Source organism: Wyeomyia smithii, chromosome 2, assembly GCF_029784165.1.
Source record: "Wyeomyia smithii strain HCP4-BCI-WySm-NY-G18 chromosome 2, ASM2978416v1, whole genome shotgun sequence".
In the NCBI taxonomy this organism is placed as follows: domain Eukaryota; kingdom Metazoa; phylum Arthropoda; class Insecta; order Diptera; family Culicidae; genus Wyeomyia; species Wyeomyia smithii.
In genome coordinates, this window is record NC_073695.1 from 179,563,041 (window position 1) to 179,590,091 (window position 27,051).

General features: G+C 38.6%; 1 protein-coding gene across 7 annotated transcripts in view; it reads right to left on the reverse strand.

The window, feature by feature from the left end:
• The window catches only part of LOC129720935 (uncharacterized), a 233,423-nt gene extending 220,471 nt beyond the window's left edge, over positions 1 to 12,952 (reverse strand). The window contains exon 1 of one of the 7 annotated variants that reach the window (XM_055672864.1): positions 11,547 to 12,952. In XM_055672864.1, coding sequence (XP_055528839.1) covers positions 11,547 to 11,607 — 61 coding nt within the window. In that variant the 5' untranslated portion in view covers positions 11,608 to 12,952. The remainder of the gene's footprint in view (positions 1 to 11,546) is intronic. The other 6 variants (XM_055672865.1, XM_055672866.1, XM_055672867.1 and 3 more) reach the window with 6 other exon arrangements.
• Positions 12,953 to 27,051: the final 14,099 nt, after the last annotated feature.

Here is a 27,051-nt window from a genome sequence, read left to right on the forward strand (position 1 = left end):
TTTAAACCAAGTTCTTGGTTTTGAATTATTTCCAAAGTAGGCAATGGCTTAGAAATAGCTTGACGGGTAATTTTTAGTACCTGTGTTTGGCTTAGATCCGCATCGAACCATTCCTCCAGTTCAGCATTTCCGAAGGTTTCTGGTCTCCTTTCACGCGAACCGTTTTTGAAGCATCAGAACCAATAACGGCACATTGTTCCACTAAGGCTAGCATTTCCGTGAACTTGTTCATTCTCACGATGCGCTTCAGCCGCATTGCAAAATGACTAACATATGTTTGTTTACCATATTTCTGATATTAGTCCATCACGTTTTGATTATGTCAAAATCGACCAGCTCTTAATGCTGATTCACTCTATTCACAAATAGCGAAAACTTAGTTGTACACCTAATAGAATTCTCAAAAATAGAAGTCGCTCAATACATTTTAAAAACAAACACTGCAGAGGTTTGACAAGTGACAATGATGATTGGTGACACATGAATTCAACGACAGACAGCTATTGTCTCCTAATTTGATAAAAAAATTACCGGAGAGTGGAATATCGTTTTCGAAAATTCGCGAACACAACTGTTCAACAAATTGACGAAAGTTAGCTGCCACAGTTACAATATTCTTAAAGATGGTTTTTGATTTTTTTATTATACTAGAATTGATTTAGGAAACTTATCACTGATGCTTGATGCCAAACATGCCAGCATTCGCTTCAAGCTACCAAACCATACAACTGAGCGTGCAAAGTATTCAATTGCCCGGCTGCTACATGAATTAATTCGAAAATTAAACAAGGTTGTGTAAATTATTAGACCGTATTGCGGCATAGAACTACAACGATAAGTCAATATGTATGGAAGAATATTGTTGTATACCGACAAAAAATCACAAGGGTTGTATGCAAAGCCACGAGCGCAAGGTTTACCTAGAACTACATAAGGTTATTTATTACATTAGTTGCATTGAAATTATTTTAAATTTTGTGCAAAGAAGGAGTTCAAGTGTTACCGAATTTCAATTCGCACGTTTGAATACGACATCTGAACAGAAATGGAACATGCGCGAACAAGTTTAAACATTCAGAGTGCATACAGATTAAAATAAAATTTTACTTTTAACTCTAGCGCAAAACGAGAAAATATTAAATATTCTATTCGTTTGATTGGTTGTCCTAGAAAGGACAGTTTGTTGTTAAATTTAAAATCGTTTAACAATTTCGTTCGAAATGGGGCATATTTTTCACATTTTCCGTTTTAGATTTTCATTTTACATCCCTAGTAGCCGAACTTCTTAAGAGACGTAGTTTTACGTCAAACATTAACAGTAGCGACAAAATACTGACTAAGAAAAAATGCTTTTTCCTCCAAAATTCATATTAATGGTTGCTGCTTTCACAGTATACTATTTTTGGTTGTTGTTGGCAGCACGGCTGATTGATGGTACGTGCTCTGAAACCTCTCCGTTAAGTTATTGAATTTCAAGTAATTTATGCAAACAAATTTGCTGAAAAGTGAAGAAAAGTTATCAGTGATGTTTTCATAACGCGGTAATAATGAAGAATCAGTGAAAATGCGAGTGTTTCTAGAGTTGGAATGGCCAATTTATCCACGCTCAAAAATTGCCAAATTGCAAAGCCAGGAAAGTGGTGCAAGTGTTAGTGCTAACTGGGTGTTTCGCTCTGGCTAGCGGTGTGTTATGCACGTACAAAAATTGCGTGGTGATGTGAGCGAAGAAGATGGCAGTTGGATAGCATTGTGCTATGGTGTCGCTTGGTGTCGCTTGGTGCTGCTCGGTGTGCATACCATCACCGACAAAGCACCATCATCAGATTGATCTGGATGAGTATAAGTTTTGTGTCTCATTTTTTTTTTTTTTTTTTTTTTTTTTTGAGAATGCTTAGGCTCTCGGTTTTGTGTGGTAGCTGATAGCGGGTTTCGGCTTGCCCTTTTGGCAAGAGTATGAATGTGAAAATGCGTGAATGATCTGTTTGGCGTACGAAGTTTCTTAGGCATGTAGAACATTTTTTTATTGCCAAGCTGCCAAGCTGGGTTGCCGGGTGCGATGAATCTCGTTTTTTTTTTCAATTATGCGCTGCGCGTTTGTTTCCAGTAATCGACAAGTGCCTTTTTCGATAATGTGTTGAAATTTTGTTTCAATTCGTGTTTAAGGCGCAGGACGCAACACAAAATAAAACTTTTGACATTTCGTAGAATTGTATTTAATAACACCATTTACTTTGAATTGCAATTTGAGTGTTTGTGATATATGTTTTGAACTGTTTAACCGCGCGTGGCGGGTCGGTCCCGTTAGTATTTTGAGCAAGCCGAGAAAAAGTTGACTTAATATATAATTTCATACCATTGCTCATTACGATATGGGACAATATGTTTGGATGCTTTCCCGAAATTTTTCAGAACAAAGTTTCTGTAAGCTTTTGTTTTTCTATTTTTCAAGCTTTTGGTTAAATGTTGCAGTTGAATAGTTTTTATAATTATAAATAATGGTTGTAGCAGCGTGACATGAATACACAACAACTGTACTATGATAAGTTTGGCGGTTTGAGATCGAATTTAGGAACATGTTTTGGCTCAAGTGCATGTTTGCATTTTTACATACTTTAAGAGCTTTGGATGCATGAAATTTTGCCAGTTTTTCAATTTTGATAGATAGTTTTTGCGTCAACAATCTAAACCCCTTAATCCAACTCCGTAGAACTTACGAGAGTGTCACTGAGTCGGTGGCCTCTCAATAAGTAAGTATTACATCATCAATATCCTTTATAATATCCCCAAGCTACGGTAAAGATGGGCGTGGCCAGCAATGATGACTATCGGGCCAACTTCAACTCAGATTGGTTTAAATGTTACTCCCAAACATTGTACCTCATACAATCCGAGTGGAAGCGTTAGTCATCAGTCTGCAATCTACGAAATATACCGTGCTTACGCTACGCTGCTTTCACAGTATACACAAGCATAGTAAATTCCGGAATCCGCGAAGTAAAAAACCGCCTAAATTTCGAAATCCGCTTGAAAAAAACGTGTAAATTCTGACATTCGCGTGAATTCCACGGGGGGGTTTAATAATCGTTAAAAATCTGTCCACGTGGTATGTGGATGGCCCCTTGTGTATTATCGTTTTACTCGAGTCGATTTTTTCCCATTTACCAGGAATATTAAATTTAAAGCTCACCACTTTGCGACAAACAGAATTGTTTAAAAAAACCCCACCTACAAGCGCAGAAGACATGTTTATTCTGTAATCCGAATCTTCAAATATATACCTCAAATCAGGCTCGTCGTTTGTCCTCAAAGAATCACTAGCGTATAGAAGAATATCCATGAGCTTTCTCATACGCTCAAGAACTACACAATACACTGCGGTGCTTTCATAGTGAGTTTCTTGAACATACATCGAATGAGAGGATCGCGTTTGCTTTGCATCTCGAAACTGAAAAAAAATCATGGCGCCACTCCACATTACATTCTTTTACGAGAAAACTCAAGTTGTTTCTGCTGTATTATATCAGCAGTGCACATTGCAATGTACTTTTGTGTATTCTCACTAAAGTGATTCACCACTCTTGTTTCGCTCGGCTGTATGCAGCAAGTGAGTTAATTTTTTCTACGAGCGGCAGAAGCACAGCGCAAAGTAGAAGAAAAAAGAGTGGTGTCAAAAATTGCTACATGCAGTGCTTATGCTGGAGAAGAAGTGGGCGATGTATTTTAACTCCGCTCTTTTCCCACATTGAAGAGGATAGCAAGTCTGTCTCGTCTGTGCAAAAATCAATTTTGTGTATTGTTTGTTTTCGAGATGCACAAAAACTTAAAAACCTCTTCCCAGTTTCCTTCCAAGAGGTGGCATTACCATGATCTTGACCAAGATTTTTTGGAGTTTGCTTGAGCTTGACCTTGACGAGCGCACATTTCGTAGTTATTCTTCCGTAATCGAGCTGAGCTAGTGAAGTTGCACAAGGAATCACGTATATGGCGACTTGGAATTAGTTTGCCATCTACAGTGTACAACTATGCAGTAGCTACATCTTTGTATGGATCAATAACGGCGCCGGCCACGTCCTTACGATCGTAAGGGTGAGAAATAATGTTTTAATGAAAAAGGTATAACAGTTGTTCTTGTCGGAGACTGAGCTTAGCTATGCATCTCCACGACTGCAACCGAAAGGAAGGGTTATGTCACCGTGGTATATGACTGAGTCGGACAGTTTTTTGTGCGAAGTTAACTTAATGCGAATACGAACGATAAGTATCTTCTTTGTCAGACCCTGCGGGCCTACACGAGCAGCGCGCGCATATACAATTCACCACCATAAGCATCAAAGTGTCTAAATATTTGTCTATTACTATTCTCGAGTACCCTCGAGAAAGCAAAGGCACTCCGGCAGGAATTTTAACAGGTATACACGCTATAATAGAAGCAACGGAGGCGATCTTCGACTGAACAAGCAGACCGAGTTTATTTCAGCAACGCCACGACTGCAGTGGGAAAGAAGGTTTGTGTTTTTATGTCACCGTGGTAATTGTCTTGATCAAAATATCTTGGATCAGCACAAACTCTTTTTCTTCACAAATATACATCGAAATTCTTGCAAAAAATTACTGTACGTAATCAAAGCACATAACATAAAAAACCGAAAACATGCCATGCAGCAATGTAATTAAAAGGATAAATGTTAGGCATTAGATATTTCACTCCCGGCATTACTAGATATATAAATAGCAGTGACTGAGTTTATGAAAAAAGTGGTTTCGACAACAGCATTTTTTTTTTTTTGTATTTGCGAGATGTTATCAAAAAAAAAATATTAGCAAACCTTACATAAGTTTAACAGCAGTAAAAAGGTGCCCGCAAGGAGGTGTGATATCTCCTCTACTGTGGTCTTTGATGATTGATGATTTACGCGAAAAATGGCTGGATAAAAACTTTGAAAAAGTTGGATGTCGTCAATGATATGATCATAATTGTTCGCAAGTATGATGCTGTTATCGCTTACCGAATGCAAATTGTCTTAAACATTGTTTCTTCGTTGTGCGATAGAGAAGGTTTAAATATAGATCCTCCAAATTCTAATGTCGTTCCATTTACAAAAAGAAATAAATTAAAAAAGTGAATTCTTGGAACTCTCAGACAACGTCAAATAGCTTGGAGTTTTCCTTGACAATAAAACTCAACTAAAATATACATCTAGAGTAGGCAATAAGAAAAGCTACAAATACTTTGTGAATATGTAAAAAATAGTACGAGGTAGTATCCAAGATACGACCGCATGTTTGACGTAGGACTACGATAGTTTTATATTTCATTTTGAGAATTAAGACTCTGTTCGGCACGGTTCAATTCTGGTACGGTTCGACTTTGGCACACATAAGCCCAACACGAGCGGTTATGTTTAATCATAATTTATAGTTTTCTTGTTTTGCTTTTAACCAATTCAAGCTCAACAACCACCAAAAGAAAGGCATTTTGTCCATTATGTTGCCGAAACAGAATACCGGAATCAGCAAGACGGTTCTGGAGATATGACCGGAACAAGCTCCGGTAATATAATAGACATGATCAAAGCAGTACTTAGTACCGTGCTATACCTCTAATTACTCGGAAGAGTCATATCAAGTGTCTAGGTCGTTAAAGGCTTCATGCGGACCTGTCCCCTTTGCGTCCCGGATACTTCCAGATTTTTGAGTCTAAATCCATCAAGCGACACCTCTTACGATTGAAAATTCTATAACTAGTTCATTGGTGGCCACATATTGCTGAGGTCATATGCCACCAGAAAGTCATAAAAAGAAAAGCGTTTATTTTTAACATGGTCCGATTTTGACAACTGAGAAAATGCTGATTATTTATTTGCAGACCTCTATTTGAAAAGAAAAAAAATACTGTTTTTAACATTAATGAACACCTTTCATTCTAATGCAGTCAATTTTCTTCAACACGCGGAAAGGTAATTTTTTATATAGGTCTTATTTAAGAACGATTTAGTAGGAAGTAAATTTCCTTTCTTCTCTAATTGCGCTTGTGAAAGATAGCTCACTCACCGATTCCAAAGCAGCATCATTGTCAGTTTCTTACAACTGTTTAGCAAAGATGTCACATAGAAAAATCCTGTATTTACAAATTAGTTGGAAAAGTAACGATAAAGAGTTGTAATTTTAAGTGGAAAATCTAGATTTAGAAAAAATTTTGAAATTGACATTGAAATTTATGAACATGTTAACATTCTTTTTTCTTTTTCTTCTTTTTTAATGGATATGAAAATCACTACGGTTGCAGTTCAAATGCCATCTACTCGATTTTTAACCCAACTTTTGTTGAAAAGATATTTTAATTATTATAATATTACAATCTTTCGCAATATTCTACTTGTCGATTAAGACATCGGTGTTCGATATCTGTTCAGGGGTAGTAATACAATAACTACTTTAAAACGATGAGAAAACATCTGCGAAACTGAACTAGAAAAAGTGAATTTCAACAGAACTTTTTACTAATCTACTATTCAATAATATGACAGTTATTGTATCACAAGCTTTGGCAACCTTCGTCGTTCGATCAGAGCATTGGTGGTCAAAATCCATTCAGTTGTAATCACATATTGGATGCAACATCCAACATCGTGATATACTCTTGCGTACAGAATTATTTTATCCTCGGCCGCACAACGTAGTGCGAACACGCACCACTGTACGTCGACAGCAGCTACATTGTTTCCACTTGGCTTGACTGCACACAAATGGCAATCGAGTGCTACTGCACTGACGACGAGCGACCGTCTTCTCATACATGGCTCGGTGCAGTACTATTGCCTGTGCCAGCATGTTTTCCTTCAAGACATCAGTTTTGGTAACATTCTCACAGCAGATCGTTCAATTGTCTGATAAAGGAGGTTGTTACGAACTTTCCGAAAAAGCTTCACTTTCAAGACATCAAAATAGTCTAGGTTCATAGAAGCAAATATTAGTTGACCTGTTGGGACGGGGAGGTTCTGTCAATTTTTTTTGCCACTGATGTAGAGGTTGTCATAGCAGGTAATTGGTATCCACTCATGAAGTCTGTGCCAGGCGTGCTCGCATGTGATTGGTACATTGTTCGTGAAAATACGACCTTGAAATATTTCATCAATTTTCACTGTTTAACAATCAAGTAACCATGATATATGAAGAATCACAAAATTGTCCATCATTTTATCATTCCAACGGCATATTGATTACTATGATCCGTCATGTGGTTACATATATATCACCGTTTGAAATCTTTCATTCCAACGTTACACCTTGGTTTCAGTTTTCCACAGAATGTTTCTCGATATAGTGCGGTTAGACGTAGTCCTACGTCAAAAAACTCAGAGTAAACAATAGAAATTAAAACCGAATATAATCTATTGAATTTATTCGGCTATTGTGAGAACCAAAATTACCCATGCTTACCCATGGTCTGGTGACAAAAAACAAAGGAGAGAAACATTCCCAGAATGAGATGGTGAAAACTTCAACGGCTAGCGTCTCTCTCAGTAACAAGTGCACTTTTTAACTTTCACTACATCAATTTATCTATTAATTTATTTTATATTTATTTTAATAAGAAGCCGTAAGAAGTGCTTTAAAGATCAAACGACCTTTAAATTCTTATCCGAAAAATTGTTCGTGTCAGTCCTCTATTAACTAACACCGAAGGGAGACTCCGTAGCAGTGTGGTTGCAGAGTTCGCTCTGACAAGCTAGGTGTCTTCGGTTCGTATCTTAGCAGAATCAGGCCATTTTGGTTGCCGAAGGACTTCAACATGGGGCTTCCCAACAAATGCCCTTTCTTCAAGCCGAATTCAAAAGTATCTCTGTTGACTTTCCACCTAACAAACGTGAACAACCCTTCGATAATAAAGCTGCTCTGAGTAACGTATATTAGGTTCTTTTCAAAGATGATGTGATTATGATGCGATATTGGCTGGAAGAACGTTTGGATAAGATCATCTTATAATGAAACTGACCAGAAATTAAGCATTAGGCATCTTAAGCGAATTGTGATTGTGATGCGATATTAGCAGAAGGATAAAACTTCTTCCTCTTGACAAAATAAGTTCTTTTTATAGTAAAACTGACCAGAGGAATATAATTTTTCTTCAAGGCACAGGGAACGAGGTTTCGATATGACTCCTTCCTCTTGACATAATAAGTCTCACTCAAAATAAATCTGGCCAGAAAGGAACGTAAGGGGGAGCTGCGTTACCGCAAGGTCACGCAAGGTCACGCAGTTGCTCAACAAGGATATTGCTAATAATAACAGTGCGAAATAAAGCACACACACGGGCATATCTCACAACAGTTGAACGATTCTGGTCGCAGTGATAAAGTCCTTACAGGAAAAAAACGTAAGGTGAGTCTCTAGACGACATTGGTAATATGGAAAGATGCTCGAGGCAGTAGTTTTTTTGAAACCCACAAAAAACCTCAAACACAAGCACGGATATCAATGATAATCGTGTCGCTTCCTTCAATTGTGAACTACCAACAATATAAAGTGCGGAGTACAGAAAACACCTGGGTAAAATAGATCAAATTTGGTCGGAGTGATGAGTTCACAGAGAGAAAAACAAAACAACACAGGAAACGGGATGACGGAAATATACAATTTTTAAAAGAATATTTTTTATACCTATTTGAAACTAAGTGTGATGCTATGGAACGCGATGGCTCTGATCTCCGTACAGGATCAATAGTTTTTTGCACAGATGCTTCAAGAATGAACAATCGAGTGGAGCATGGGTAACTAACCCAGAAATAGACTTATCACTTCTAATGGGCAAATGACCAATTGTCTTCCAAGTTGAGTAATCCAAGCATTAGTCAACAACAGTAGAGCAGCATTAAATGCTTTGAAATCTGCGACATGCACATCGGAACTCGTTTGGGCGCGTATTCAATAGCTTCAAACAATGAGTTGCAATAATCAAGTAAATTTATATTGGGTTCCTGGTCACTGTGGAATCGATGGAAACGAAATTGCCGAAGAATTAGCAGGACTAGAATCATCTAATCAATTCTAAGGACCGAAACTCTCCTGTAGCTTCTTTACACAATGTACCTAAAAGCTTTGTAGTTTTTCGGAGGTGAAATCCAACTGGACAAATACTTTTATTGGTAGGCAATCAAAGTGGTTCATCACACCGAACGTTTGTATGAGTCGCAAAATACTGTAACCTTCAATTTTTAACAAAAAACTGAATTCTTTGATAAAAGGCTATAAAACCCCCTCGAAATCTGGAGGAACACACCATCTTACGTAGATTAATGTTGCTGGTCATATCATGACGACCACTTCCAATAGTGACACATTATACTAACTTAGCAAGACTGCAAATTGGCATATGTCACAAAATATCAAAAAAATGGTCGCAAAGATGCAATATCCGACAAGAAACCAGCGAGGCTGTGTAAAGAATAACAGAAGTGAGCATAAAAAGAAGAGTAAAAGTATAAAAATCCATTGCTTACCACGGTGACAATTTTTTTGGTTCCTTTTGGGGCCCCAAACAACCCTAAACTTACCGGAAGTCGATTGGTTTTGTCTCCGCTTTGCGCATTGCATTTCAAATTAGTGTGAAAATTCATATGGGAAAACCTACTTTTTTGCATTTAGCTTTTTAGAGAGCTCAACAAAGCTCTAAAAATGCACTACATTATGTTAAAGTATAGTATTTTAGATGCCTAACAACTTTGCATAACACAGGCAGAAGGGCTAGAATGTCCCTAAGAAGAGCTATAGCTGTTCAAAGTTGAGTGTGTCGATTTAAATGCAGAAAATCTTGTTTTCTGACAACATTACCAATGTACCGGCGCCAGTAGGATTCCCATCAGAAATAACCTGTCGTAACGAGTTTATACACTCAGCTGGATCAAACAAACAAATTCAGGTCAATATTCTAGGCATAGGTAGAATCTACAACGTGTTTCAGAGGTTACTTCTGATGGAAATCTGACTAACGCCGGTAGGTACACTGGTAGTATTGACAGAAAAAATTATTTGCAACATAAACTTCGACATACTCAACTTTGAACTGCTTCAGTATTTTTTGGAACACCCTAGCTCTTCGATGTCTTCGGCAAAGTTGTTAGGCATCAAAAAACCTACCATTTGAAGTCATAAAACGTATGGTTTGAGCCACTTTGAGCTCTTTAGAATGAAAAATGTAAAAACGTTGGCTTTTCCATAAAAATAAATATAAATAATATAAATTTGAAATGCAATGCGTCAAGCGGAGACTAAACCAATCGACTTCCGGTAAGTCTAGGGTTGTTTGAGGCTCCAAATAGAACAAAAAAAAACTTGGTTCTGGCTTTCTGCTCTCAAGTTTCGTTTTTTTCCATATAACGATTCCCCACCCTAATATATATATACCGTTTCTTTCCGTCACAAAACTATTTCAGACAACAACCACTCCAGTCAACCTTAACTCGAATCAGCCCAGAATTCACCTAAAAATTTGACTTTTTTCAACTTTGGATAGCTACTGCGTTCACGTAAAAAGTGAAGGAACTTGTGATGTGCTTTCGTCTTTCAAGCGGCATCTATTGGGGTTCATAAAAGTATTGCCAAATGATGGAAATGCCATTGAATTTCATTTTAGCTCGAAAATATTCAATTTGTCGAATGATGTCATATGGAGAGGTTTAAACCGTGTCATCTGTAGTCATCGAGGTATTGTAGAATCCAACATCAAAACGGATTCTCTAATCTTGCGCAGACCCCCCCTTTTGTAATGAAGATAGTAGACCACGTTTCGTAATTAAATAAATGACTACATTGCAGTTCTACCAGTTCAACCACATAGCATTGTAAATATTATTTTTTTCACTGGCAATTACGTCTTTCCACCAAGTCTTGAGGTGGGATGCTGACCTAAAAAGCCAGTCGCTGTAGGTTCCAGTTTCGGTTCGGCCCGCTATTGTTTTGTACACTTAACAGTTGGCCGCGAAGTCTGTGTTTCATAAACTAAAGGTCGAACTCAGAATCGGAATGTAGCACCAAGGCTTTGCTTTATGTGCAATTACAAATAGATTACAAATTTCAAGCACAATACAATTATAGAGACATGCGTTTCAAGTACTGCAGTTATATTTCTTAGACGAAAAGTTTTGATTTTACTGCTAAATAACACTATAAAAACCAAATGCTTGACAATGGTTACATGCATGTGAAATATCTTTTGTTATAAAAATAGCAGATGAACATATCACCACAAGAGTAGTATAACCATAACAGGTGCTCATACGATAATATGGAATAAAATGCTTTCGCTTGTCAGTAGGATTCATTCTCGAATGAAAGTACAAGCTCATCCATATTTTCCAATCTATGCAAAGATGCGATAAAATTTCTTTCAAACAGCCAAAGCAAATAGATACGCTTGGCGGGCGCGTAATTTAGATGATATATTTATTTTCATTAAATATATTCAAACAGAGTAAGTGTTATTCACGCGAATAATTTACAATTCCAGTGCGCTCAAGCGGAATGTACAAAAAATTTCCATATCTCACCTCCAAAAAGTAAACAGAATAATCCAATTTTTATGGCGCTAAATTTATCCATGATTGCCATTCTGCTTCCACAGGCGCCGGCTCCGTCGATGGTAGTAGGTACGAAGAACGGAAACACTTTCCCGGCTTTTGAGGGAGTCCTCAGGTGGCTGCGAATTTGTGGGATTATGGAAGGTTGCCTTTCGGCACGCACGGAGCCCGGTGTGTACGGCTCGAGATCTCCTATACCGATGCGATGATGACACACACGTGCGATGGAAATTGAATAAACATCACTTGTCTTGCCCGCGGCGGCGTGAGCTCACGCAAGCTATTTTTACTACACAAGCTACAATTCACACTTACTCACACTCACTGAATTTGCGTGATTCGTTCCAATAGAAACGAAACCAAAATTTGCTGCTTCAATTGTTGTTCACTTTGTTGTTACAATTTGATGCCATTCTAATTTTATCATTTCCACAGGTACTCACAGCCGTTGGTGGTATAGACTACTGGATACGAACTAGAATACCAACCGTGGCAGCCAAAACCTGCACACTCCAATTTATCAAAACAAATTTTCACCGATACACACTGTTATTTCAGCCGTTTCCATCGACACCAATGATACACAAGCGAGAGAATTTTTTTTTGATACCGATTTTATCCGTTGCTTTTCACATTTCCCGGGTTATTTTCTCGCATCAACTGACTACACTACCAAACGAGTTCACAGTCTGACAAAGAACGCGACTCGAAACAGCTGGGAGTTGAAGGTTTTCCTTGAGTGTGCTTGCGGCAGTATTTAAATGGCCACCGGCACGACACTTACATGGAACACTTCAGTCGTTTTGTGTTGCCCTGAAGCCGGTGCAAAAAAGTATCACAGGACGAAGTGAAGTTTTAAATCACCAATACTTCAATTCCCACATCTGTTCAGCAACAGTAGCGGATAACTTTCTGCGAAATTCTCCGCCACTCAATAATACGAGACGTGACACACCGCAATTAAATAGGGCCGAAATGACCTGTGCTCAGTTGGCCGAAATTCAAACAAGCCGAAAGTCACTTTCCTGCCACACGAAATATCCCCAACAACTCACTGCTTGACGAGTGCAAACGGATCACAAAAATACATCCGCTTATTCCGATGTCCAACGTTCGACTGAAAACACTTCTCCTGCCGGCAGAATGTTACTCTAGCATAGACGCACACACTCCCCAGCATAATAAAATAAATGATAAAAAAAAACATACGAGAATCGAAACATCCTTCACCTTGAGGTGAACACTTGTGTTCGCAATGCTGCACTGCCGGGGACCCCCCGTTCGGCACACGATCACTACGAAAATGTTGCACGACATAACCGAGCGCGCGCGCTTTGCAGCATAACAACAAACCGAACAGTTCCGACCACAAGCCGGCAGGGATAAGCGAAGCACGCGCTGAAGCATAACTGATGAACACTTCTGCTTGGAGAGTCAGAGCGACTGAATAGACGACGGCCAAGCGGTGAAATAAATTGCAAGACAGCGGCAGTGCGAATAAAGAACCAACCTTCCCGAACCAACGCTTTAGTCAGTAGGTCAGGAAAAATAAATGATACCGACCGTAATTGAAGGTGGTTCAGATGCCTGTCGTTGCCTTCGGCTCCCGTTCCGGTGGGCAGATTGGGTGTAGTAGGAGGACAGACGGTCGAGTATGCTCTGGCGGGCGCGATGCGGTGCGGCGTACGGCCGACTTCGACGTAGAGCTGGAGTTTTACTTTGCTGCTTTGGCGTTATAAATAGACCGGTATCCGAAAAGGGAAATTAGTGAAGGATTTCGCTATAAATAGATAATTCGGAGAAGGTAGATCGTCGGGCAGCAAGAATAGCGACCCGAAATCAATCAGAGCCACATTTGCCTAATTGAACTGTTTGAAGTTTTATTTATATTTATCGTGACTCGGTTAATCTGATCGTGATCCAGGTCAAATGTAATCCGATCAAACAAAATAGATTCAAGAAAAATTTAACTGACACGTACGTTCGTATTTATGTGCGTAATTTTTCGGTGCAGTTTTTGTAACGTTGTTACGTCCTTTTTTGTAGTTTCCTTTAGTATTAGGCCATACACTACCGACACGGTAGCCACTCTGAGGATAACCTTTTTCTATACACGGCGTCTCTAGAGACTCAAGTTTTCCAGTGAATAGGGCAAAAAAGTTATGTTGTTGAAACATGAATTGGGTAGCCATTTCTAATTTTGAATATCCGAGTTTTTTCTCGTCTATTGTTGATGTGTATTCGATGTACGCAAAATATATTTTTTCTATTTGAATATATTGTTCTGCAGTTACATAGAAAATAACAGTAATAAATATATCATGGATACGTCGCGATGAAATTTCTTACACAATGGATAATTATTGAACATGTAAATAAAAAAACTGGTTTAGAATAAATTTACCCATAATAAAAATTTCAAAAAACATTTTTGGTTTACATAAACAAAATATAAGATTTATGCTCTCAAAATTTTAACTCATTTCCGTACACCTTGATGTTTTCCTTCAGTTTTAAGCATTATAAAAGTGAAAACTCTTATGATAGTTACATGTACATATCCGTTGAGTTGTTGGCCTTCTGTTAAATTGAACTATGCACCAGTAGGCCATGAAATAAAAATATTAAAAATGAAAAATCAATCGTGTATCGGTTTCAGTTGTCATTTCGTTGTATTGTTAGAGGATTTACTAAGGAAACGTTCTTCAGATAAAAACGATTTTCAAGTGGGATATAAGTGTTTTACTCTGTGAATCTTTTTAAAATTGATGGAAGAGGTAAGTATTTTTCATTTTCGAACTGTATATTGCCTAATCAATAGTGTAAGTTGTATTTATTCAACAAAAACTGTGCCGTACGGATTTTGATTTTTTTTATTTGCTTGAATCGAAATCCGTACGGCGTGTGTATCATGCATATATTGTTGAACTTTCTTCTTGTTTTCAGCATATAACGGAAGAAAACAAGTATACATATACGGCAAACAATTTTAAACGAGCTGTGACTGAGGTGCGCAAGGGAAAGTCGTACCGGGAAGCTTCGAGAGGTTCCGGCGTTCCGGTTACTACGAAACGCTACGAAAATTGTACTATTTCAGCTGATATCAAAAATTTGAAAACCGTGTGAAACTTTAGGAGCCAGTTGATCCTCAAATATACTTTTTCGGTAATTTAAAGATTAATTATAAATGAAAGATGTTCATTTTTGTACTTCTTCATCTATACGGAGTTTGATTTATTGTTGTATGGACTTTGATCCAGTCTATATCGCGTGTGTGCGGATTTCGATTCAAAAGTGTACGGGTTTTGATTCAGGCACAAAACTGTGTACGGATTTCGATTCAAAACATGTTCTATTTAAACATGATTTTTTCGAGTTTCGGAGTGATTTTAATCATTTTGCTGGAAAATAGTGATAAAATATAAGTAGACCTATAACTAAACATGTCAGTTTAAAGCAATATGTGATTGCTTGATTTTATATTGACCGTCGAAGATTATCATGTGCTTAGGTGTACGGATTTCGATCCAGCACGGTAGTGTCTATTTTGTTTTGTTAAATCTCAAAAACTATGACTACATCAAAATAGTTACTAACTGCAAAGTTCAAGATGTTATCTGTCAAAGTCAAAATTGTTTACTATCCTATTTGATCATGGAAAGACCTACGAACGAACAGCGATTGCAAATCTCAGAGGTTTATTATCAAAACACGTGCTCTGTGAAAAATGTGTTTTGCCTGTTACCTAGTGGAACCATAATTAGAGATACTATTACCAATTTTCGCACCAAATTTACTTTATTGGACATTAAACCATCGAAAATAACAGTTTGGTGTGATTTATGAGCTGGCGGAATCATTACGTCGTTTTTTTTCTGAAGACGGCCTTGGGCGAAACGTTACCATTATTGGCGAACAATGTCGAAAAGTTTTCACTGTCCAAATTGAAAGACCTGAACTTGGTTGACAAGTGGTTTAAAACGAGCGGTACAAAATTGGACTTACTGCTATCAAAAAAGGTAGATGTACTCAGAGAAAAACTGATTTATTTCTGTTGATGACACATTAATCAGGCCGTTATACATTTTATTTTCATCTTATGTCACACGATCCCCTCACCCAGTGTCAGATGAGTTTACTCAATCCAATTACTGAATATTCACTGATTTGACCTAACCTTTTCATATTCAGCTTTCCTTAATATTCAGCTCAATTCGCATATGGAAATAACACTGCTATTGATTCTTTTTGAAACAGAAAACAGAAATGATCAAAAACCTTTAGCAAACGAAGTTGGTTTTTGAAGAATAATATCAACAAGCTTACATCAACCGCTGTGTCCTCCACTCTGAAAAATACGCACGTAAAATCCACCTGAAAAATCACGTAAGTGACTGACCTTAAGAAAATCTGCAATTTTACGTGACGTTAGTAACTTCACCTAAACTTCACGTACACTGTCAATTCACCTACAATCGGTATATGGTTACAGCGCGTTGGTATTTGTGTTATTTTAACTTTGTTAGTGTTAGGGCGGCTGTGGTTTGACGTTTCCGACAACGATGTTTACGTGAATTTTTAGTATGCAAAAAAGTCAATATGACGGACAAAGGACTCCTGAGCTGCTCCAGCTAATTCAATATTGGAAAACACGCAATGTAAGTAGCCAGAATAATATTCATATTATCAAAAGAAACATATAAATCTTTTCAAAATCATTTTCAATTGGTGAATTCTTTCCGGAACGATTGGAATCATCAACAGGTAGTTTCGAGCAAAACATCTCCGGTACCAGCTGCGGATGAACGGTTGACAATCGTTCCGGCCAATCCTGTTTCTCTTCTGTCGGAAATGTCGATTCGGAGAATGTAATTATTTGTTGAAAATTTAAAATAAATTTTATTTGTCATATGCGCCATGTATTTTATTTACTTAAAGATCACGTGGATTCCATCTGAATAACACGTAAAAAGTACGTGAAAATCATGTGGGGTTTATGCGTTTTATTTATGGTTTCACCCAAATATCACGTAAAAAGGTACGTGAAAATCAGGTAACAATTACCTGACCAACACCTGGTTGATTGACACTAACACACTGACACAAGGTCGGCTTTCGAAAAATCGGCAAAAGTTACGTGAAAAGAAGGTGGATGAGAATCAGTCACTTTTCCCGGTAAATTTTACGTGCATTTTTTCAGAGTGTCTTAAAACGCACATTAAATGCTCTGGCTTTGCACAACAAATGCCTCAAAAGGATAACGCAACAGTTGCGTAATGAATACGTTGGCAGAGATTGAAATCAGAATATAATACACACAAAATCGTGGTGTTTCGGTCAGTGATGCCACATTTTCATCTGTATTTTGGAGCTCAAAAAATCTTATCACCTTGGTAAAATTTGAAAAAATCTTTAAAATAAAATCTGCATATGTACTGCACATATCCTTCTCGAAAGAAAATGCAATATAGCTTGTTTAACATTTTTTCCGCGAATTCATTCATGCACACGTTTATGCGTAGCATATGAATATAATAAAACCTCCGACACGCTCCACCGCATTTGAGTTAATTTATATTTTTTAACTATATAAAGAAGTTTAATTTACGACCCCTTGAAAACCAAAAAAATCTGTATAAATCTGTATTATTTCCAGAAAATCTCTAATCTGTATATGCAGATATCTCTATGAAAAATACGCAAAAAATCTGTATAAATGCAGATAAATCTGTATATGTGGCATCACTGGTTTCGGAAGACTTCGGTTTTGGGCAAACGATCAGTTTTGGGGCGCTCAAAAACCGCTGGGTATTTTCGCGAGTCGTTGCGTATCAAAGGCTCGTGCATCCCTAATCACCGTCAGCAACCGAAACAGCCAAAATCGAGCCTTGTTGCAACAGAATTTGATGGCGCTGGTGCCAGTAACGGGAAACCAAATGCATATAAATAAAACCAGAGTCGTCGTTATATGCAAAATGTTTTAAACAAATTCAATGTCTTCAATTGTAATTGATTCGATGATGTTTTTAAATGACCGGATTCATGATAGTGAATCGATCAGTTCATATTTGCATTAGCCTAGTCAGTACCAAGACCATCAGTATTGATTATTGCTTGCACTGATTCATGATAGTGAATCGATCAGTTCATATTTGCATTAACCTAGTCAGTACCAAGACCATCAGTATTGATTATTGCTTGCACTGCTGTAACGATAGCAGCATTCTGAAACTTCGAAAGTGTTTTGATTTTGAGCCGTCCAATACATTGAACATTCGCTAGAGCACCCAATTGTGTTATGAACAACACACATTCGTTGTACTGGTTCTGAAACAGTACAAAAGATGCTCTGAAAAGACGCAATATTGATGTGGTTACGGACAGTCCAACTTTTGCGTGAACCTACTCGTGGTACCTGCCGGGATACAAATAACAAAGCGAAGATTTGCGCGAATAATCAACCCGTGGTCGTTTGCTGACAGGTAAGGAGAAGAGGGGCTGATCTCATCGGAGGAGATCCCAACCTTTCTGACGAAACTACGAAAGATCAACAGAATATAACTTGGAACATTCGGCACGGACCCAAACTCGGTACCTGGAACTGCAAGTCGCTAAGGTTGGCGAAGACAGGGCTTCTTGAGCAGTTAGAAGTTCTAACTTAAAACCCCGCAAGTTTGGCATCGTGGCTCTGCAGGAGGTATCTGTCGCAAAGCTGAGAAGGTGTGGAGAGACCGTGACGGCTAGGCCCAGTTCTACCAGAGCGGTGAAGCAATTAACGAGCTAGGAACGGATTTTAGCGTCCTGGGCAGAATGCAGGATTGCGTGATCAACTGGAAGGCAATCGACGAGAGGATGTGTTTGTTGAAGAAGAGGTACCTGGAAGTCACCTGACCATCGAACAGCGATGAAGAGGAGAAACAAGCCTGGAAAAGCAATCTATGCATCCCCACAAAAGAGAACGCGGACAAATATCGACGAGCTCGAAACGAATTGACCACAATTCGAAGAAAAGAAAAGAAACGCTAAAAGAAATCGGGAAGCGCTGGAGCAACTGTTTCTGGCTACTGACACGCGTAAGTTTTACGAGAAGGTGAACCAATGCCCTAATGGCTACGCACCGAATCCAGGTATATGTATAACAGTGTCACCGTTCTCAATACCCTAAATATCAAACGGGAAATTAGGTCACTGATAAACAACCTAGCCCAGGTAGGACAGACTACGAGCATAGCTCTATAAACAAGCCAAAGAGGCACTAGCAGTGGAACTCCACTGTGTAATATTCAAATGGCTATGGCAAATAATGCACGCCTACGGTTTTCCGGATTTACTGACACGACTTAATAAAGCTACGGCACCGCACGAAACTGACGATGAACAGAACCCTAATTAAACCAGTAGTTCTCTATGAACTCTATGGAAACGTGACGCTGCCCACGGAGGACGTAGGCGCACTGGCCGTATTTGAACGGATTGGGCGCAGGTGTATGAAGTGACTGCAGGCACTCTGGAGAGATTCCCATTCCATTGTCGGGCATGACACGAGGATGGCGGACTACAGTGTGGTAAATTTAATACTCTTCAGGGATCCTACCGGTACCAGAAACAAAGAAGCCTAACGTACAAAGTTGATTGTCCAGGCTCAAGAATGTTGAGACGCCTAGGAAATTAGCGACGAGTAGCCCAGGACCAAGGAGAGTGGAGGAAAAATCTTGATATGGCACGAGCCACCACGGCCCTAGGTTGCTAAAGTAAGTAAGAAAGACCTACGTAAGTTATCTACAGACCCTTAGAACATATTCAAATTTGTGCACTTTATTCTAGGATGCCCAAGAAGTATCGCTTCCTGTCATATTCGTAGTGATTGATGATATCTAATAGGAAAATGTCCTTGGCAATTACATTCCCAAATAAATCTGTTTACAATATATATATAAAAAATAATCTTGAGCTCTTCAATTTTTTTTGTTTTTTCAAAGTATACCTCTTGTTGCACCATCAAAACTATATTAATTGTGAAGAGTATTCAGTTTCCTACAGTTTACCAGACATTTTGAAGTTACCGGTAATAAACCGAAAAAATAATTTTCAATTGAGACACAATAGTCACGCTGTTAACCTTTACTTTCAATTACAAAAGATTTGTTGAAGTCCAGTACACGTTAAATTAAAGTTACCAATTAGTGATAGGAAATTTCACCCATTTTTGAAAAAGGCGCACCACTCTTTATTGAGTAATTTTTACCCCATTTGGTGAGTAGCAGCTACCAGCTACTTTTGATAAATTTGTAATTGATTTTCAAAAATTGAATTTTGCGCTTTGTGATCTCTCTAGGGGAACTGCATTTAATCACGCTTGGTTCATTTGAAATACATTATGAAAAACATATACTTGGCGTGTAAACAAACAGAAAAAGTAAAACAAGAAGACCTCGTAGAGGATTTCCATTGTTACACCATTGTCAGGCAAATCCATAGTGTTGGTAGTTGAGCCCGTTAGAAATCATCAGCCGTAGGATGTTTTCAGTTGCAGTTGAAAAAGTTTCAAAATCAGGTTAGTTTATTGTATAAATTATTGTATGCTATGTACTATGAAATGTTGCCAAAAACGGAACCCAAACGGAGCATGCCAACAAACGAAACATGCCAAAAACGGAAACATACTGTATTTACAATTCAATGTGAAGACTAACAGCGTTATCTACTATCGCCTGGCAATTTTCAACTAAAAATGACTTCAAGCGCTGACGAAGACAGGAGGCATCCTTACGTCACGCATATGACGCATATAGCGCAATTGCTTATCGTGATGGTATGTGACATATAAGGGAACATTTTTCGAAGTGTTGTGTGAAATGTTAAAAAAATTAAAAAAAATTGGTTGGAAAATTGATTTATTTACTGTTTGGTTGCAACTGTTTCATTAGGCACTTTTTTATCGAAAAGGTCTTTTAGATTTCCAATGATTCAATGCTGCTCTCCTACTCCTAGCTATGATGAACTTTCTCGAATATAATTTTTATAAAATGTAAGCGTACATACTTCAAATCATTGATGGTGATCACATTACATATTCATTATGGCATATAGCTTCCTTCGGCGATCGAAAGAAAAACATAAAGTTTGTTTCTTCTACTTTCATTCAAAGCAATTGAAAGAAAACATACTTAATTACGTTTTTATTCAAAGTCTGCCTAGAATCTCGAGTCCATTGGTCCTAGGCAAATAAGTACTAATGATGTCATATCTGTGGACATGTGACATGCACATTGACATATGAATGTATAGAAAACTCGTTACCGCTATTATCATGTTTTGACGTAGAACTACGTTTTTCTTTAGCCTACCACATAGGGATGTAAATAGGAAAACTATTAACGAAAAGGGGACGAAATATGTCCCTTTTTAAATGCTTATAAATCGGTTTGTTTTCAACCGATTTCCTTCATTTTTGCAGTAATTGTTTGGAAAATTATACACGCATCCACCCAAATGTATAAAAATTGTTGATTGATTATGCAAACTATTGTACTATTGATAATTGTCAAGCCTTGTTTAAACGAAAATTACGTCCTCTGATTGGTCGTTATATGATTGCTTCCCAAGCACGGTCGACAGAATCATATACCTTGCAATTGAAAACATGCTATTTGGCCTATATAAGAGCCTGTTTCAGCCGAAGCCGCTCATAATAGTTCTGGACAGCGACAAGCTGTCAACAGCAGTCGTCCTTCCTTAGCAGCAGCACTAGCCCTGTGGTTGGTCACCACGTCTCAGGAGCAGCGCGGTTCTTCTCAGCGTGTGTCGCCAGACTGCCATAATTCCCCCGTGTTAGGGCAGCATAAAGATCGTCATCACCAAATCCAATTTTGAACAGCAAAATGCCTTTTTTCAAGGCAAATAAACAAGTCATTGAAAGTTAATAATTTCTGACAACGTAAGCAAGCATTCTGTGCGGATTCTAGCAGTTACATCTGTCGCGGCCGTCTAATTTACAGAAGGTGAAATAGCTTCCACAGTGCATGTTGTCCGTGTATCTTAACTCCCCCACTGTTGGGGCAGCACAAAGGTTGCGATCAGCAACCGATTTTAAACAGCAAAATGCCGTTTTTCAAGGCAATTAAACAAGTAATTGAAGGGTGAAAATTTCCTAGCATCAACACAAGCAAACATTCTTCGCGAGATCCTAGCAATCAAATTCTGTTGTAGTTTATTTAGTTAATACCCTCACTGTTGGGACAGCACAAAGGCTGCGATCAACATAACCGATTATGAATAACAAACTGCCCTGTTAGAACGCATTCACAAAGGCAGTTAATTCGAATATGCAGAGCTAATATGAAGTCGATTCAATCAATCAGCACTAACAGAATTTCGTCGTCTCCCAGCTGCCGAGTTGCAACATGATGCAACACGCAACAACGAGCAAACGAAATCGCTTGATGTTACAAACCGCAATAAAATACGGGTTAAAACCGTTGCGTGTGTGAGAGCACCATCGGTGTTTATTCGCTGGAAACAAATATCGAATGCGAATTGTGGAATAATTCGTCTAAAGAATATTAGAGAATTAAACAACTGAAAAGAAGGGCGTGGCCTATTACGTAGCACCCTTCGGCTATAAAAGAGTGTTTCTGGGAAAACTAGCTACATTCATAAGTCGGAAGGTGAGCTGGATGGACCGGACCGTCCACAACGTTGACAGCAGTAGAAGCAGATACAGCACTCAGAAGTAACAGCGGGTTGCGCCTGTGGCTGCCTTCAAATTAAATAAATCACTTGCGCTGTGGTTGGTCACCATGTCTCAGTAGCAGCGCGGTTCTTCTCAGCGTGCCTCGCCAGACTGCCATCATTCCCCCACTGTTGGGGCAGCATAAAGATCGTCATCACCAAATCCAATTTTGAACAGCAAAATGCCTTTTTTCAAGGCAAATAAACAAGTCATTTTTTTTTTCCACATAAAAATAAACAAGTCATTGAAAGTTAATAATTTTTGACAACGTAAGCAAGCATTCTGTGCGGATTCTAGCAGTTACATCTGTCGCGGCCGTCTAATTTACAGAAGGTGAAATAGCTTCCACAGTGCATGTTGTCCGTGTATCTTAACTCCCCCACTGTTGGGGCAGCACAAAGGTTGCGATCAGCAACCGATTTTGAACAGTAAAATGCTTTTTTCAAGGCAAAAAAAACAAAAAATATCGTGAATACTATGGGGATTTATGCCGTGGTGACGATTTGGGATATTGCTTAGTTGAAATGATGGGATAATAGATAAATGGGTTGATGGATTTGGGATTTCCCATAACCACGTGAAGGTTCCCGACCACAGACATAAATTTCGTACTCAGCACGGCAGAAAATGTGAAAATTGTCTTTTACTCCAAGTAGTGCAGTATTACTTTGTAGTGTTGTATTATTCTCGTTCGATAGACTCCCAGCCTTTAATGAGAAATCAATCAAAAGTTTAGTAGTGAAGTAAGATGTCAAAGTATATGAACACCAAAAACAAGCGTGATGCTCGAAAACGCGCGAAGAACCTGCAAGTGGGAAGTGCGTCGAAGAAACCAAGAACCAGTACTGAGCGTTCTCGGTCCCTGCGAGCCAGAGTGGCAGCAGACGGCGGTGAAGCGAGTTCAACCACTGGTTGGGACGCCGGTGAAGGGCCTTCTACTCGAGGTAGGAGGAATTTAACAATTTTGACGTAGAACTACGTTTTACTTTAGCATACCACACAGGGATGCAAACTGAAAAACTGGGACGAAATTTGTCCCTTTTCAAATGCTTATAGGTCGGTTGGTTTTCAACCGATTTTCTTCATTCTTGCAGCAATCGATTGGAAAATCATACACGCTGTTGTTTGATTCTACGAACTATTGCTTATTGATATGTTTCGTTGGGATCATCACCGCTTAATTCAACAGAAATAATATACTATTGCACTATTGAAAATTGTCAAGCCTTGTTGAAATAGAAATAACGTCCTCTGATTGGTCGCTTGCTTGCTGTGTGTGTATGATATGGTATGATGTGTGTGTGTGTCTATGATATGGTATGATTTGTGTGTGTGCTGTGCATGGTTTTTAACGTTATAAGTTCAGAAACACGTTTTTTGCAACAAAATATCCTTTATTCTTGGCAACAGAAAAATTATCAATATGTTTTACTCAGAAAAACTAAAACTAATGAAATTCAAAGGTGAAAAATTGTATATTAACAAAGAATAATGATAAACGAGTTTTGCAGAAATGTTTTTCGACTATTCCATTCAATAACTACTTAATAATCCAATAACTGCTTACTAATTAAAGTTCAAACCACTTGAACTGTCAAAAGAAAATCCGTTCCCAAAGCGCTTCCCCCGGTATTTGTAAATGACAAGCATGCTTTGGACAGCATCAACGGTTATTAAGCACATGCCGTAACGATTCTTAATGCACCTCTTATCAAAAACACTACGCCCTTTCACTCTTGAGTCACGTCGTATGGCTTCTCCTATTGTCTGTCCTCCACATTGTTAAACTGCACTCATTTGGGCCAACGGCTTTCATCAGGATCCATTCATTTTTGTATACATAGCCAGCAGTGTGCCCTTTACCATCCTTCCTGCTGACTGGCGGCATTCAAAACCAAACATCTTCTCTAGTGGCGCTTTCTTATGGTGTACTTCACAGTGCGCTTTCCACGTTTCCGCACATTTGTTCCTCTTTAGACGACGGAAGAACCTTTGAAGACGCTTTTTCACGTTACCGCTTGGTGATTCATAGGTGACTGCGGAATTGCGAAGATTAGATTAGATTTATGTCATTTTATTTACGTGAAACCATTCAATAAATATTTTAGTTTTCAGTACTTCTTTCAACGAATATCACCTACAAAAAGAGATTTCTGGAATCACCTTTCTTCTAATATTCATACTTTTTCTAAATTTAGCGTCTAGAATTGAGTAATCGACCAGTTACTGTTTCGATTAGTGAATTTGAGATCTTCAGTTCATATTTTTTGCAAGGTTCTATCTTTACATACATTTTCATCTTTTAATGAATTTCCAACAATACCAAGTTTATTTCCAATACAAGAAACTGTGCCCTCTTGCAGAGTATCGCTGAAAAAACAACGTTTCCCGTTCTACATATATCGTACCTCAATCGGGACACCGCACTGTAGCAGCAGCACAGCGGTAGGCTCCTCTCCTAGATATCCAGAAATGGAGGAGTAACGGAGCGTACTGGCCAAGCTGGAAGACATTGAGCAAACCTAACGGCACGCGGAAGACACAAAATGGTCGCATGCGCATTCGTACTGTGCGACAGCCACACTACAGCAACGACGGCGTCATGAATTCACCAGGGTTCCCGAGGCGGAAGCAACAAAAACAGTCACCCGCTTGCACGCGCGTTCTTATTGCGAGGAAACGGCACCGTAAGCAGGATATCATGCAACAGCAACAAAGAACGAAAAAGCCGGTACGGGAGCGAACAAAAACTCTTCACAAACACCAAACCAAAGCGGACATGAGAAAGCCGTAAGGAGCAAAAATGCTATCAGCATAATTTTGCCGTCGGCATAAATTTCCTCTTCCCGTTTCTTTGTCCTTGTACGGTGCAATTGTTCCGTTCCAGCTAAATATCAACACTTTACACGAGAAGAGTGGGCGCTTGTTTGGCGATGGTGAATATCACACAATTCGAATGTATCCCGCATAGCAAATCGATCGCTGTTTGCAGCGAGTCGGACAAAAAAGGATTTGCTTACTCAGTGATTATAGCGTAGCCAAATCGATTTATGAATTGCAGAAATACCAACCTATATCAATGTTTCGAAAGTAAAAAAATATATCTACCCTGCAAGAGATATTCCATTTCATACGCGAATTTGGTTATTTGTATTATTTTTTTTAGTCATTCTTTTATTAACTGCCGTTTCAGTTCTGTATTAAATTTTCTCATGAAAGCAAAATAAAATTCCATATAAAATAGTCAGTGAGATTACATCAAAGAGTATGTTTCCAACATTTCCAAAATTGGAATAAAAACATGTATTTCATACGGTTGTGTCTAATAGGAATCACCATAATGTTAGTTTAGTCGTTTCTACTTATATTATTCAGTTGTTTCTCCTTGTATACAGCAACAAATATGTTAATTTCCTTTTTGGAAAATATTAATCCCACCAGAAGATCTTAACGTTATACCTTATAAAAACCTTGCTAGCCACAGTTGAGAAAAACTTTGTCAAACCAAATCAATATCGAAAAACTTTGAATCAATTCGATTCCCAGAAGTGATAGCCCAAAAACTCCAAAGCATGAACAAGCGGATGTAACTTAAATAATACACCAGAAGGAAAATTGTAGTACAAAAATCCAATCATACCAGCCATAGTAGGGACCATAGTAATTTCGCAAGTTCGACTTCCAGAAGCCACCCATCAAACCCTCAAGTGAAATATTAAACAAGAGGAAGAAAGACCGTCGCTTTGTCGATGTCTCTTGCGTGCTTTCAACGGCTTGGTAACGCACCCGAGATCTTCACACAGACCTGCACACCGTCCATCGTGGTATTGATCAGTCTCGTTAGTTTCGCAAGGAAACTATTTCCGTCCATCATTTTCCATAGCTCTACATCAGCGGCTCTCAAACTTTTTTGTCCGCGTACCCCTTGACTATATTTTTCATATCGATTGTACCCCCTGGCTTGGAATGCTCTCGCATAGTGGAGAGAGTAGTGATAACGGGTGACAACTAAAAACCTGGAATTTTTTGGGGGCTCTTTTACTCCACAACAACATTTAGAGAGAAATGAAAATATGTATATGAAAGCTCTATCTTTCCTCTTTATGTCAGTATTTTGTGTTTTGTTTATACATGCTCAATTCGGTTTAAAATGGCGTCCAAACAAGGAGCATTCCGCAAGTGCATTGTACGGTTCGGTATGAACTGCAAAACAATTTTGACAGTAGGTGAGTAAACCATTTAGAAAGCGAAAATCTTCCGGTTTCTGTTTATGGTTTCCTGCAAACCTCAACTTTAATCCGCCAGAGAGAAAGCTGAAGACCAGCCTGCGTAGTGAAGAGAAAAGGACTTTTCCCTTTTTGTCAAATCATGGTTCAAGCCTAGTGAATTTACGTAGAAGAATTTACGTGTTTCCTGAGAACGATACAGCTGCTCCATTTCCTCACACTTCAGCTCTTCCAGGCGGCACTTTTTGTCCCGGAAAAGATTTGTCTGCTGTCTTCGTTTCTGTTCAAATCGCATCACGTTTTTACGAGTCCTGCAGTATCACGACGCTTCCGACGCTGCAGTATCAATGCCTGCGATGCATTCTTCTCGTTCAGAATCGTCTGACACAGCCGTTACATCGATTCCTCTCGAAGATCCTAATAGCACCTTCTGCTACGCTGTTAATGGCTGCTTTTACATCACTTCAGCAGTCCTCTAGAGAGGCGTTGATGAGCTCTCTCTCATCCAGCAATACCG